Source organism: Globicephala melas, chromosome 10 (genome assembly GCF_963455315.2).
Source record: "Globicephala melas chromosome 10, mGloMel1.2, whole genome shotgun sequence".
NCBI lineage: Eukaryota > Metazoa > Chordata > Mammalia > Artiodactyla > Delphinidae > Globicephala > Globicephala melas.
The window spans coordinates 97,988,622-98,001,304 of record NC_083323.1 but is presented as its reverse complement, the minus strand read 5'-3'; the positions used below and the strand labels follow the sequence as shown (position 1 = coordinate 98,001,304).

At 44.5% G+C, this 12,683-nt stretch overlaps 1 protein-coding gene and 1 non-coding gene across 2 annotated transcripts in view; one reads left to right on the top strand and one right to left on the bottom strand.

The window, feature by feature from the left end:
• The window catches only part of NDUFA9 (NADH:ubiquinone oxidoreductase subunit A9), a 31,333-nt gene that overhangs the window by 439 nt on the left and 18,211 nt on the right, over positions 1 to 12,683 (top strand). The window contains exons 2-5 of the mRNA XM_030834671.3: positions 5,311 to 5,481; positions 5,828 to 5,925; positions 8,977 to 9,068; positions 10,269 to 10,410. Coding sequence (XP_030690531.1) covers positions 5,311 to 5,481; positions 5,828 to 5,925; positions 8,977 to 9,068; positions 10,269 to 10,410 — 503 coding nt within the window. The remainder of the gene's footprint in view (positions 1 to 5,310; positions 5,482 to 5,827; positions 5,926 to 8,976; positions 9,069 to 10,268; positions 10,411 to 12,683) is intronic.
• Positions 9,758 to 9,864, bottom strand: LOC115841139 (U6 spliceosomal RNA). Its single transcript, XR_004034712.1, has one exon. It is a non-coding gene; the product is annotated as a U6 spliceosomal RNA (small nuclear RNA).

Genomic DNA, 12,683 nt, shown 5'->3' with positions numbered 1-12,683 from the left:
GGGAAGGCGGGGGAGGAATCTGAAAATGATGGGGGGAAAAAAGGGTAGTGGAGAAAAGGTTCTTCATGAATTGACTTTATGACGTTGCGCAAACTCTTAATCGGCCTCAACTTCAGATTCTGCGCATCACAGTGGAAATGATCATACTACAACGTCAGGGAGTTTCCGAGAAGATTCAGTGAAGTAGTATTTGTAAAAGCACTTTCTAAATCAAAACCATTCCTACAAATGTGGAGGCGTTGAGGCCTCGGGGAGCGAGGGATGCTCAGGACAGAGAAGAATCAGGACATTGGTGGAAAAAAAGGAAGAAGAATAAAAGAATATCTTAGGATTTGTCTAAGTGTAGTTTATTTTCCCTTCTACTCTGATCGGATCTGCTGTGGTCCTCAAGTTGAAAACACGCATTTGCTCTTACACTCACTAAGAGAGGCTAGAAAAGCAAGGAAATTGGGAATATAGTTACACTTCATCATCATTATTTCACCCTCCTCTCCTTCACAAACATGCCCTGCATCAACCTCCAGAAACTGCATTTTTCCATAGTGTATTTTAGTTATTACAGAATATCATTTGCTCTCAAAATTAGGTGCATGTCAGAATCATTCTTAGAGCTTTATAAAAAAATAGAAATGGAGGGCTTCCCTGGTGGCGCAGTGGTTGAGAGTCCGCCTGCCGATCCAGGGGACGCGGGTTCGTGCCCCGGTCCGGGAAGATCCCACATGCCGCGGAGTGGCTGGGCCCGTGAGCCATGGCCGCTGAACCTGCGCGTCCGGAGCCTGTGCTCCGCAGCGGGAGAGGCCACAGTAGTGAGAGACCCGAGCGCTACCAAAAAAAAAAAAAAAAAAAAGAAATGTAGACTCATTGAAGAGCTATTCAATCAGAATTTTTGAGACTGGCTCCTTGTACCTTAAATTTTAAAAAGCTCCACAGGTACTTCTAATGTTCAGCCAGAGGTGAGAGTCAGGAGTATTTGGAGGATTCTTTTTTTTCCATCTTGGGTAGAGCTCCTCCACGCCTCTGGGCAGGTGGTTGGTGCACATCACTTATAATGGATGGTTTCGTAGCGCTCACTTCTTTGCAAAGACATTTGCTGGTTCTTGTTAAACTGTTACATTGGTGCCACATTAGTGTAGGTTGTGAATGGTAATAACGACAATTTACTGAGTTCCTGCTGTCGGCTAACCACAGTTCTAGACATTTTCATAAAATTTTTTCCTTTAACATTTTTTTTTTAATTTGACACGGTAGCTTGTGCTGTTTACCACTCTGCTTTACACTCTCTGGTAAAGTAAGCTTTTGAGTAAACTCGGGAGAGGCAAGTCTAGTGTGTAACATAATCAAAACACTACAGAACTGTATAAAACATATATAGTGAAATGTGGCGAGACTATTAAGTACCACAGGAAATCAGAAAAGGGAAAAAGTAGATCATCTGAAGTAGGGAGGGAAGATTGAAAGGGCAGTGGAGAATTGCAGCGCTTCCATTGATTTAAAAAAAATTTTTTTTTAGGGTTGTTATGATCTGGAAAGTCAGAGGGGTTGGACATTTTCCTGGCACTAGCAAGGACAAGGGGGTGAGAATGGAGGCAGTGAGATGACTACCTGAAGATCTGGAATAGTAGGAAAGGAGGTTGAATACGTTAGATGGGGTCAAATAATGGAGGCCTTTGAAAGCCAAGCAGAGTTTAGACCAGTGGTTTTCCAAGTGGATTTTGCAAGAGGAACCAATGGTGTATAAAAATACAGCATTAGAACTTAAAGAAAAAAAGTTTTCTGTAGTAGTAACAATAGCTAACACATGGTTCAAACTATACAGCAGACACTGTTCTAAGGGCTTTCATGTGTGTTGCAAAATGTGTATAACATTTTGGTGCTACATAGAACGTGCATGTAATTCACAAATAAATACTTTAAAAAAAACCCTTACGCGGTGTGGAAGCAAATATGTTTGGAGGCTATTGGTTTAGATACTAACAGTAGGAAACCAAAGTAGGTTTAATGAATAAAGGATATTATTTTCCTAATGGTGTTCCTAATAAATGGAAGAAAATGGAGAGGCTGGAGCCAAAGAGGGTAATAACATATTTATTGAGAACCTACAGTGTGCAAGGCACCGTGATGTACTTACCCATTTATTATTATTTTTAATTAATTAATTGATTTATGGCTGTGTTGGGTCTTTGTTGCTGTGCGCAGGCTTTCTCTAGTGGCGGTGAGCGGAGACTACTCTTCGTTGTGGTGTGCGGGCTTCTCATTGTGGTGGCTTCTCTTGTTGTGGAGCATGGGCTCTAGGCACGCAGGCTTCAGTAGTTGTGGCACGTGGGCTCAGTAGTTGTGGCTCGCGGGCTGTAGAGCTCAGGCTCAGTAGTTGTGGTGCGCGGGCTTAGTTCCTCCGCGGCATGTGCGATCTTCCTGGACCAGGGCTCGAACCCATGTCCCCTGCATTGGCAGGCGGATTCTTAAACACTTAGCCACCAGGGAAGCCCTTACCCATTTATTATTAATTTTCGTATCAGCCCTCTAAAATGTAACTTTCATGAGGCCAGGGACTTTGTCTTTTTTACTATGTTAGTCACAGTTTCTAGAATAATGCTTGGCTGGTAATTGTTGAAAAAACAAATAACCATGTGAGGTTAGTGTAATATTACTTTCTGAGGAATTTCAAAGTAATAGTAAAACACTCCTGGAATTCTTAGTGTGTGCTTTACACACATTGACTCCAATCCTCATAACAGTCCTTGCAGATGTTCATACCTAGACTCCAGTAATTCTTCTCATTTTATTTGCTCTGTCCTTTATCCTGTGCCCTAACTTCCTTACTCATCATTCTAATCATTCCCTTTCATACATTCTCAACTCCCCAGCCCTTATCCCTTTGACATAAAAAAATCAATACTGATTAAAGCAAGCTTTCCACATATGCTTTCCACGTATTTCCTGCCTGCCCCTGAGCGGCTGAGGGCTAAGCTAAGGAAAACCCCAAACGAATTGAGTGTCCTTATTTTAAATCCATGAATGCAAATCTCAAGTGGATTTTCAGCACATTTTTTCTAGGAAATTTGCTTTCCCTTTCTCCATATGACTAGTTAACACTGCCAGTCTCCTAAAACTTTTAACACGTGCTTCTGTCTTATTCTTAGCGTTACAGAGAATGGAAAGGAATCAGATGGGAACAATCTTTTTCCCACCATGAAAATCTAATAGCTGAGCTGGGATAATTCTCTGCTTTCCCCCCTCTTACAGTGTATGAGCTTCTCCTGGTCTGATGGAAGGCCAGTTCCCTCATTTGGCCTTTGATCCCATCCTCCCTTCCCTCTTCCTCCCCTCTCCTGAGTCATTAACATTTCCCCTCTACTGGGTCGTTCCCATCAACATCTAAATATGTTATAATATTTCAAATTAAAAGAACCCTTCCTTGTCTTTCTGTTCCTCTAGTCCCATTTTTCTTTGTCCCTTTACATCGTATCCCCAGAGAAGAATTTTCGATACTCCTCTTAGGACCTCCCTGCCGCACTCTCCTAATCCAATCAAATTGCTCTTGTTCAGGCCATTTACAGCCAACATTTTCTAGATCCTAGGGTCCTCTGCCCTCCTCTTACTTCACTTTTCAGCAGCATTTGATAGAGTTGACTATTCTCTCCATCAATCACTTTCTTCTTTTGGCTTCTGGACACCATTTTCTTTTGTTTCTTTCCTCTCACCTCACTGGGCCACTTTTCAGTTTCCTTTGCAGGCTCTTTGGGTTAGTCATGTAACCCCTCTGAGCCTTGGTTTCCTCATCTGTAAAGTGGCAATAAAGATAGTGTGAAACAAAATAATATCTATTAAGCGCTAAGAACGATGCCAGGTGCCTTTGTAAGTTTAGCTGTTATTTATACATTATTATTTTGTTACTATTATGTGTCTGATCTGCATTGTTTGTTTCTAGTCTCTATGGTTGCAGTAACTATTCGGTAAGCTAGGCTTTTTCTCCAATTCCATACTTTTAGATGGGAAAATCAGTGGTTTCTGGGCATAGTGCCACTGGAAAGTCAGCTCTAGAAAGCAGAACAGACTTATTGATACTTTCTTAGTTACTTACTTATCTACTTTTGATGATTTTCATTAGTTTTTTATTAAGTCTGAAGTGTACTCTTATTTTTATTTTTTTAAAACTAATTAATTAATTAATTTATTTTTGGCTGTGTTGGGTCTTTGTTGCTGTATGTGGGCTTTTCTCTGGTTGCAGTGAGCAGGGGCTACTCTTTGTTGCCATGCGCTGGCTTCTCATTGCGGTGGCTTCTCTTGTTGCGGAGCATGGGCTCTAGGCCTGCGGGCTTCGGTAGTTGTGGCGCACAGGCTCAGTAGTTGTGGCTCGCAGAGTTAGTTGCTCCACGGCATGTGGGATCTTCCCAGACCAGGGCTCGAACCTGTGTCCCCTGCATTGGCAGGCAGATTCTTAACCTCTGCACCCCCAGGGAAGCCCCTGAACTGTACTCTTTTAAAAAAATAATCTCTAGGCTTCCCTGGTAGCGCAGTGGTTGAGAGTCCGCCTGCCGATGCAGGGGACATGGGTTCGTGCCCCAGTCTGGGAAGATCCCACATGCCGTGGAGTGGCTGGGCCCGTGAGCCATGGCCGCTGAGTCTGCATGTCCAGATCCTGTGCTCCGCAATGGGAGAGGCCACGACAGTGAGAGGCCCGCGTACCTCAAAAAATAATAATAATAATAATAATAATAATCTCTTACCTCTACCTCCAACCCATATCATCAACTCTGTTTTTCATTCATCATCAGTTTTACAGTCTGTTCCAGGTACGTCTTTTGCTGTTCCCTGTGCTGGGCTTATTCATTCCCACCCCTACGTTGTTAGATGTGTTATGTGTTTCACGTGCAAATCTATCTTTCCTGTTATTACTCTTACAGATCTTTCTCAAAACACTTTATTCAGGAGTCCTTCCTCATGATTCTCTAACTTACGGCACGTTTACTTTGCATTCTCTCTGCTCCTTTCATGTAGAGATTTATACTCTCTTAATTTGTAACTGTTTATTATTACCTTTCTCAACGTGATTTATCTTTTTAGGTAAACTATATCCTATAGGGCAGGGAGTTTGCTTTCTAACTTTTATACATTTCCTTATGTCCTATGGATTGTTTGTTGCAATAATTTGGTTTATTATTGCTGTTGTTACTTAAATTATAAAAGTTAAATTTAAACTGTAACCTAAGTAAATGAAAATACTGATAGCAAAATAATGTCGTGTTTCTAGGAAAAGAAGCTGTTTGAGTTCATGGTCAATTTTATGTATATTCTGGGGTTCTCTTTAAGGTTCTTCTGTTACTACAATAGCCACATCTGTGTTTCGTGGCCCACCCCAGCGCCAGCTTCATCCTGCACTCACACCTCATGGGAAAGGTGGGCGTTCCTCAGTCAGTGGGATTGTGGCCACTGTGTTTGGAGCAACGGGATTCCTGGGCCGCTATGTTGTCAACCACCTTGGTAAAGTTCCTTGCGTTCAACGTACTCCAAAGCCATTTATTACAGTTGCCTAATGAGAACTGTTTCTTTTCATTGTAACGGTGTTTTGAATTACTCCTATCTTGGATTTATGTGATTTTGGTCTGCTGTATGTTATGAACAGGCCCAGACTTCCTATGTTGGACGTTAATACAGGAAAGGGGGCTCTGAAAAGTTATGACATCTCTAGCATGGCAAAATATGTTTCTTACTAAAAATAGAATCAATTCACCTATCATACTAGAATTTAAATGTGACAAAATCACTGTTGTATAATGTAACCATATTATGTTAACGTTGACCCTTGTTCCAATCCATTCTTTTTTAGGTCGCGTGGGGTCACAGGTGATCGTCCCCTACCGGTGTGAGCCATATGATACCATGCACCTTCGCCCAATGGGTGACCTGGGCCAGATTATCTTTCTGGTAAGAGCCCCTGTTACTGATTATTGGAGTTGATAAATGTAAATTACTAAGGTCATTTTTAGCATAGAGAGGCAGTATAATAAAGCAGCAACTTCATCCCGGAGTGGACCAAGGGCATCCTCCATTCACAGGCCATTCTTGTAAACCCTAGTCCAGCAGTTAGCAAACATTTTCTCTAAAGGGCCAGATAGGAAATATTTTAGGCTTTGCAGGTCATAGGCTCTTTGTCATGTTTACTCAGCCCTGCCCTTGTAGCCTAAAAGCAGCTACAGATAATATACAAACAAATGGCTGTGTTCCAATAAAACTTTGTTTACGAAGCTAGATTGCAGGCTAGAGTTGCCTGTGGGCCATAGTCTGCCAACCTCTGCTCTAAACCTGTGCTGGCCAGTAGCCATCAGCCATGTGTGGCTCTTGAGTCCCTGAAATGTGGCTGGTGTGGATTGAGGTGCGCTGTAAGTGTGAATTACACATCAGGTTTCAAAGACTTGGTTCGAAGAAGATAATATTCAATATATTGTTAATAATTTTTTACATTTATTACATATTGAAATAGTATTTTGGATAAATTGGGTCAAATAAAATATTATTAAAATGAATTTCACCTGTTTCTTTTTATTCGTTTAAAAGTGGCTAAGAGGAAATTTAGGATTACATATGTGCCGCGTGTTATGTTTCTCTTGGGCAGTGCTTCGATAGAGAAAATCACAAGTAGGGTGTTTTATAACTTGGTTGGCTTGGATAGACTTGACTTCCAGCACTTCTTCCTGAGCATTCACTGTCGTTATTCTTCAACCTGCAGGTTCTTCCTTTAGGCCAATAGTTAGTTGCCAGCAGGGTAGGGGAAATTGTGTGGGGAGAACCTTCAAGGGAGTGATGAGAAATGCGTGGGCCCTTCTGGCTGTCCCAGTGACCGGAGACCGTACTGGTTTATTAGGCAGGGGCCAGGGATGCAGAGCACCCTACAGTGCGCAGGTCCTTTCCACAGAGAATGACGCTGTCCCGGTGCCTGCAGTTTCCTGTGGAGAAACAATCTATTTTATTCACACAGATTATTTGTGACCTCATTAAATTTTGACTTATTTTTAATGGCATTTTCATTTATTCTTTACTGAAGGTTCACAAGCTAAATATAATATTTATATTGGAAATTTCTTACTTCTGAAGTGTTTTTCTTTTCCACAATCTTTTTTCTCAAGTATCTGCTTGGTGTTACAGTCAGAGGAGCCTAGCCTTTTCCTAGTTCTCTGTGACTGAAGATCATCAGTCATCTTGTCAATCCTCAAAACTGACGTATTTCACAAGTGATGGATGAAAACTTTTACCGGCTTGCAAATGTGGAGTCATTGGAATTAAGCTGAATGACATGTATTCCATGCTTTCCATGGGTGTTTATTGTGTCTGCTCCCTTCCTGGCGTTGAGCTAAGCTCTGAGTGTGTCTTGTTGAACAAGACCACAGGGAACTCAGTCTTAACAGGGCGTACAGACACAAAGTGCATAACTTTGAATACGGTCATGTTTATGAAAGGGGAAGCCCGGGAAAGTTGTAACAGGGGGGACGCCTCACTATATCGTTGTTGTTTATTTTTGAGAAGGAGGGACCACATGGGGTGTGGGGTGCCGATCTCCCCACTTTAGTCTCTGTTGGAAACTGCCGTCTGAACAGCCGTTTGGTTCCCCAGCCTGATCGTGCCCCTGGGCCTTTATTCCTGGGAACTTGGTTTCCTTTTGACTGCTCCTCTCCGGGCATCACTCTTGGGCCATTCACGCAGTTATGCCGCAAGCTCTTCCCCTCTGAGTCTTCTTGGGTTCACCCTTTCCCGCCTGTGTCATCTTCTCTGAAAAGGCCGTGTTAAGCTCATTATGTGTAGAGCGCTTTTCTCGTTGAGTGTGTTGCTCAATGCTGTGCTGCAGATTTTCTGTATATTTCACTTACTCGTCATAGCAACCCCGTGGGGTAGGTCGTATTTTCAAGTTTTGCATGGAGTCTGGAGAGAGCATTTGTACACTGATAGTAAATGGCACGGTGGAATTTGCGTTCCGTCTCTTGTACTGCATCCTCCACAGTCAGTTGTCACCAGCGCTGCCTGGCGAGGGCTTCATCTTTTTACTCTTGAATCTGATTCCCGTAGCCCTCTCTCTCTTTTCTAAATTGCACAGGCATTCTATTGCTCGCTGTCTCTCCTTCTCCCCCAGCCCCCCGCTTCTCTTCCGTTCTCCCCTCTTTTCTCACTCTCCCTCCCACCCCCCTCACTCACAGATACAACTAAGAAATCCATACTACTTATTATCTTCCTTCAAAATGCTTTCAAATTTTATTTTCGTTTTAACACAGAAGATGCTCTGCCTTTGTCCGGGGGTCTTTAGTCCCTTGTCACTGTTTTGGACGAGACACATTGATCTGACCTCAGTCCTAAACGCCTGCTCACAAGTGCAGGTCTCCACCGAAGTCTGCCATCAGCTCACCCTGAACTGATAGGCAGGTCACTTCTCTCTGAGTGCTGTTTTCATGTCTTTAAAGCAAAAATGACCAGATCTGGGATTATAAAGAGTAAAGAGTTAAAAAGAAATAAGAAAATAGTCATGAGTATTCCCAATTTAACGTTAACCTTTGAGAGACACCCCTCCTATCTTCCGTCTAACTGGTTGGTGCTAACAAGGGAAAGTCAGTTTACCTCCCAAATGATCCTCGGTTCTTTGGCTGTATTTCATTCAGGAAGGGAGACTGGATTGCTAGATTCCTTTACAGGCTTCTGTGGGGCAGTTGGGAGGACAAAAATTGCTCTGCCCCGTGAAAATGAATAGTGTCTTTTCTAGTTCTGTCACCTGCTATTACCTGAATAAAATGTGCTTTGAACTCTTTGTTTCCAGAAGAGCCAGAGAATCAGCAGCGTTTCTGTTGTAGTCAGTGGAGCCGGTGTGAAAGGGCACCGTCTCCTGACGACAACAGAGGGCTCGTTGTGAGTCTTGCTGATGGGGGGAGCTACAGACGTGTTTTGTGCCAGGGCGCACCCCTGATGTTTTCATGTGACTGGCTCCTGCTCTTATAGGAATGGAACGGGAGAGACAAGGACTCGATCCGAAGAGCTGTGGAGCACAGCAACGTGGTCATCAATCTCGTTGGGCGAGAATGGGAAACCAAGTAAGTCTTTGACCCTCGTTTCTCCTTTGCAAAGCTGGCTTAAGGTTCAGTAGACATTTGTTGGGCACGTAACATGCCAGGGATCGTAGTTGTGATATTTTTCATTAGTTCATCAATGAGTATTGACTGAACAACCTTTCCACAGCCAGTGACCACCCTCCCCACCTAACCCCAATCCTCCCCCAGCCGGGGATTCAGTTGGTGGTAAGTCTGGTATAAGAAGCAATAAAAAGCCACTGCGATTGTGCCAGTGTGGTGCGTGTCATCACCAGCTGGGGTGGGGTCAGGAAGGAGGGTTTTCCTGTCCCACTGACCGGCAAGCTGAACCCTGGGTTTTCTCGCGTGAACAGCGTTCTCGATCTGTTCTCCCTGTTGTTAATCAAAGATGGCATGAGTACCAGTTTGAACAGTTCCTTTTAGCCCTTGTGTGGGTCGTTTATCAACAAATAATGTTTGAATCCTGTGCTTCCGCAGCACTCTGTTCATGCCTCTTTCTTCACATTTATGAGAGTTTGACTGAGACTCATTTAGAGACGTCTGCCTCATCACATAGTTTTAAGTTCTTTGATGACTTGGAGGGTCTTATCCAACTTTATAGCCCCCGTGATGACCAGCAGTGCTTTGTACAGGGCAGACACTTCATTCGTGTTGTTGGATCTAGTTGGTGACTGATGCATTTTTTTTCTTTTTTTAACATGGAACGCTCCATGAATTTGCGTGTCATCCTCGCCCAGGGGCCATGCTAATCTTCTCTGTATCGTTCCAATTTTAGTATATGTGCTGCTGAAGCAAGCACTGATGTATTTTTTTAGTTTCCTTGTTTTCCCCTAGGAAAGCAAAGGCCTGGGGGTGAGCAGTGATTTCCCCTCCAGCACCCAGTGCTTCTCCCCTCCCCGCCCAGTCAGTGCAGCCAGATGTTTTTGAAGGGCCTCAGCCTTGGGATTCCTTGAGGACAGAGAATAGTATGCATGCTGATTTATGACTTATAGTAAGACTTACATTATGTATGGTAATGGCAGTGAGGAGGCCTGTAAAATGTTTTTAAAATATTAGTTTTGACTTTGGGTGAAATCGTTGCTACTTAAAAGTGTAACTGCTGATATTATGAATTCCAGCAATAGTATGAAAACCGGCTTATCACAGTATGCTTTGGAGTCCTGAGTCAGGTGTTCTTAACCGATCCCTATTTTTTCCTGCTAGAAACTTTGGTTTTGAGGATGTTTTTGTAAAGATTCCCCAAGCAATCGCTCAAGTGTCCAAGGAAGCTGGAGTTGAAAAATTTATTCACGTTTCACATCTGAATGCCGATATTAAAAGCTCTTCTAAATATCTGAGAAATAAGGTAAGTAACAAGTTGATCTGGGGAGTGGTTCACAGAGCTTGAGTTTCTTAGCCCGTTGGAAACGTGAGTTTAAGTGAGAAAGGTTTCTCACTGATGTACCCAGAATCAAGGGGGATTTCTGATTCTCCATATCCAGGATGTGATTGTCGTGTGGCTGAGTTGTAGCTGAGTGCCTGCTGTTTGCAGGGAACTGTGCTAAGCGGCCTCAAAGATGGGTCGATCATACTATTACCCACCCTCCAGGGTGTAAAGTTTCTTGGCACATCATAGAATTACAGAGTAAACACAAAAGGTAGAGTATGCTTCCTGCATAAGAGTCATACCTGTGTCAGCCACCAAAGCTAAAGGACCATCCTTCTTTCTCTGACCCCTTGCATAGTCATGATCTTATGCCATGCTTGGAGGGGTAATGTGAAGGCTGGGGGTGACAGGATAAGTATTTGCCAGGGAAAATGGCTGTTCACATTGTAGTCAGCCTTCTTGGACTCCCAGAAACCCCACTGCGGTCCAGATCGTGCCTAGGGATTGAGCAGCCTGGTTTGGAGTCGGTCTGTAACCTGCAGTGTTTTATCATCAGGGACTCAGTAGGGATTGTGGTGCCCGGGAATGCCTTCAGCAGTTGGTTCCTGCCGTAAGGAGCCTGCTTTGGGTCAGATTGATAAGGACCGCAGAGTCCCTTGACACCGGCTCCAGCTTTTGGTTCCACTGCATTCTTTAATTGACCAGATTATTTGTTAAGCACCTACTGTGTGCTCCATGTTGTAGTAGGCGCTGGGGATACAGGGTAAATAAAACACACATGGTCTTAGCCCACATCTAGTTTCTAGTCCATTGAGGGAAACAATTCCAGATGCACTAGGTGTTGCACTAGGGGATGCACTAGGGGAATCTTTCCAGAAACATCCTCAAAACCAAAGTTCCTGGAAGGAAAATAGGAATTGGTGCAGAACACCTGACTCGGGATTTCAAAGCGTTCTGTGATAAGCTGGTTTTCATACTATTGCTGGAATTCATATATCAGTAGTTACACTTTTAAGTAGCAACGATTTAACCTGAAGTCAAAATTAATACTTTTTAAAAATTTTACAGGCCTGCTCACCGTCATTACCGTACTTAACGTAAGGCTTACTATAAGTCATAAATCAGCGTACACACTATTCTCTGTATGAGAGCGAGGGAGAGGGAGTGAGAGAGTGAAGCCCGTGCCTGCCTCTGCCCTAGCTTTCAGAGAATCACCCGCATTCGCAGTTGTTTGGAGGGGGCGGAGGTGCGGTAGTCAGTGGTGAGGGTGAGGGAGGGGTTGGCGGTGCCCAGCCCGCAGGCTTAAACCCCTGCGTGGATGGCGCTCCTGTTGAACAAAACGAGGAACCCTTGAGAAGGACCGGGTGCTGGGGGCGGGGTTCTCAGCCTTAGTGGCCCATTAGAATCATGGAGGGGACTGAACAATCCTGATGCCCAGGGCACCCAGACCAACGGAAATAGCGGCTCTGGGGGTAGAACTCGGACATCAGTGTTTACACGTCCCCCTGTGTAGTCCCAGCGTGTAGCACAAGTTGAGAGGCGTTATTTGTGGAGAATGGAAGAGGATGATCCAGTTTTGGACTCAGGTTGCAGCTCAAGTGCATGTCAGTCAGCCAGGTCCCAGTGGAGAATGGGGTTTAAGATCCTGGAGCTCCGAAGAAAGAGCGTGGCTGGGGATATGAACGTGGGAGTCCCCACTGTTTGTTGTTAATTGAAGCAACACGAGGGGACCAGGTGGCCTCATGGGAATGAATCGAGAGCAGAGAGCTCTGGACAGCACCCAGAGGAGCACTGACGGGGGGTGTGGGGGACGAGGAGAAGGGTGCTCCTGCAAAAAGCAAACAAGAGGACTGAGCAGGGCGGACGGAGGGGCAGGAGGGACGCCAGGAGAGTCTGAGGTTACAGAAGCAGGGGGAAGATGAAGAGGTGAGTCAGAGCTGCAGGGTCAGCCGGGGTCTACACCGCAGGTCCTCGGTGGGCTTATCAAGAGCAGTTTGAGCAGGTGTCGGGGCAGCAGTGAGTGAAGAGCAGGCAGGGGCGGAGGCAGCAGGGACAGTAAGACAGCACTGTTCTCAGGTGGTTTACTAAGAGGAAGGAGGGGGCAGGAGGCTGGAGGGGCATGTGGAGTTGGAATTTCTTTTTTCTTTTAAGGTAGACGACCTTGACGTTGAAAGCTGGTGGGAAGGTGCAGGTAAGGGGAGCCTGACTGCAGATGTGTAGGCTGGAGTAATGGGCAGGTTTCTGAGAAAGTG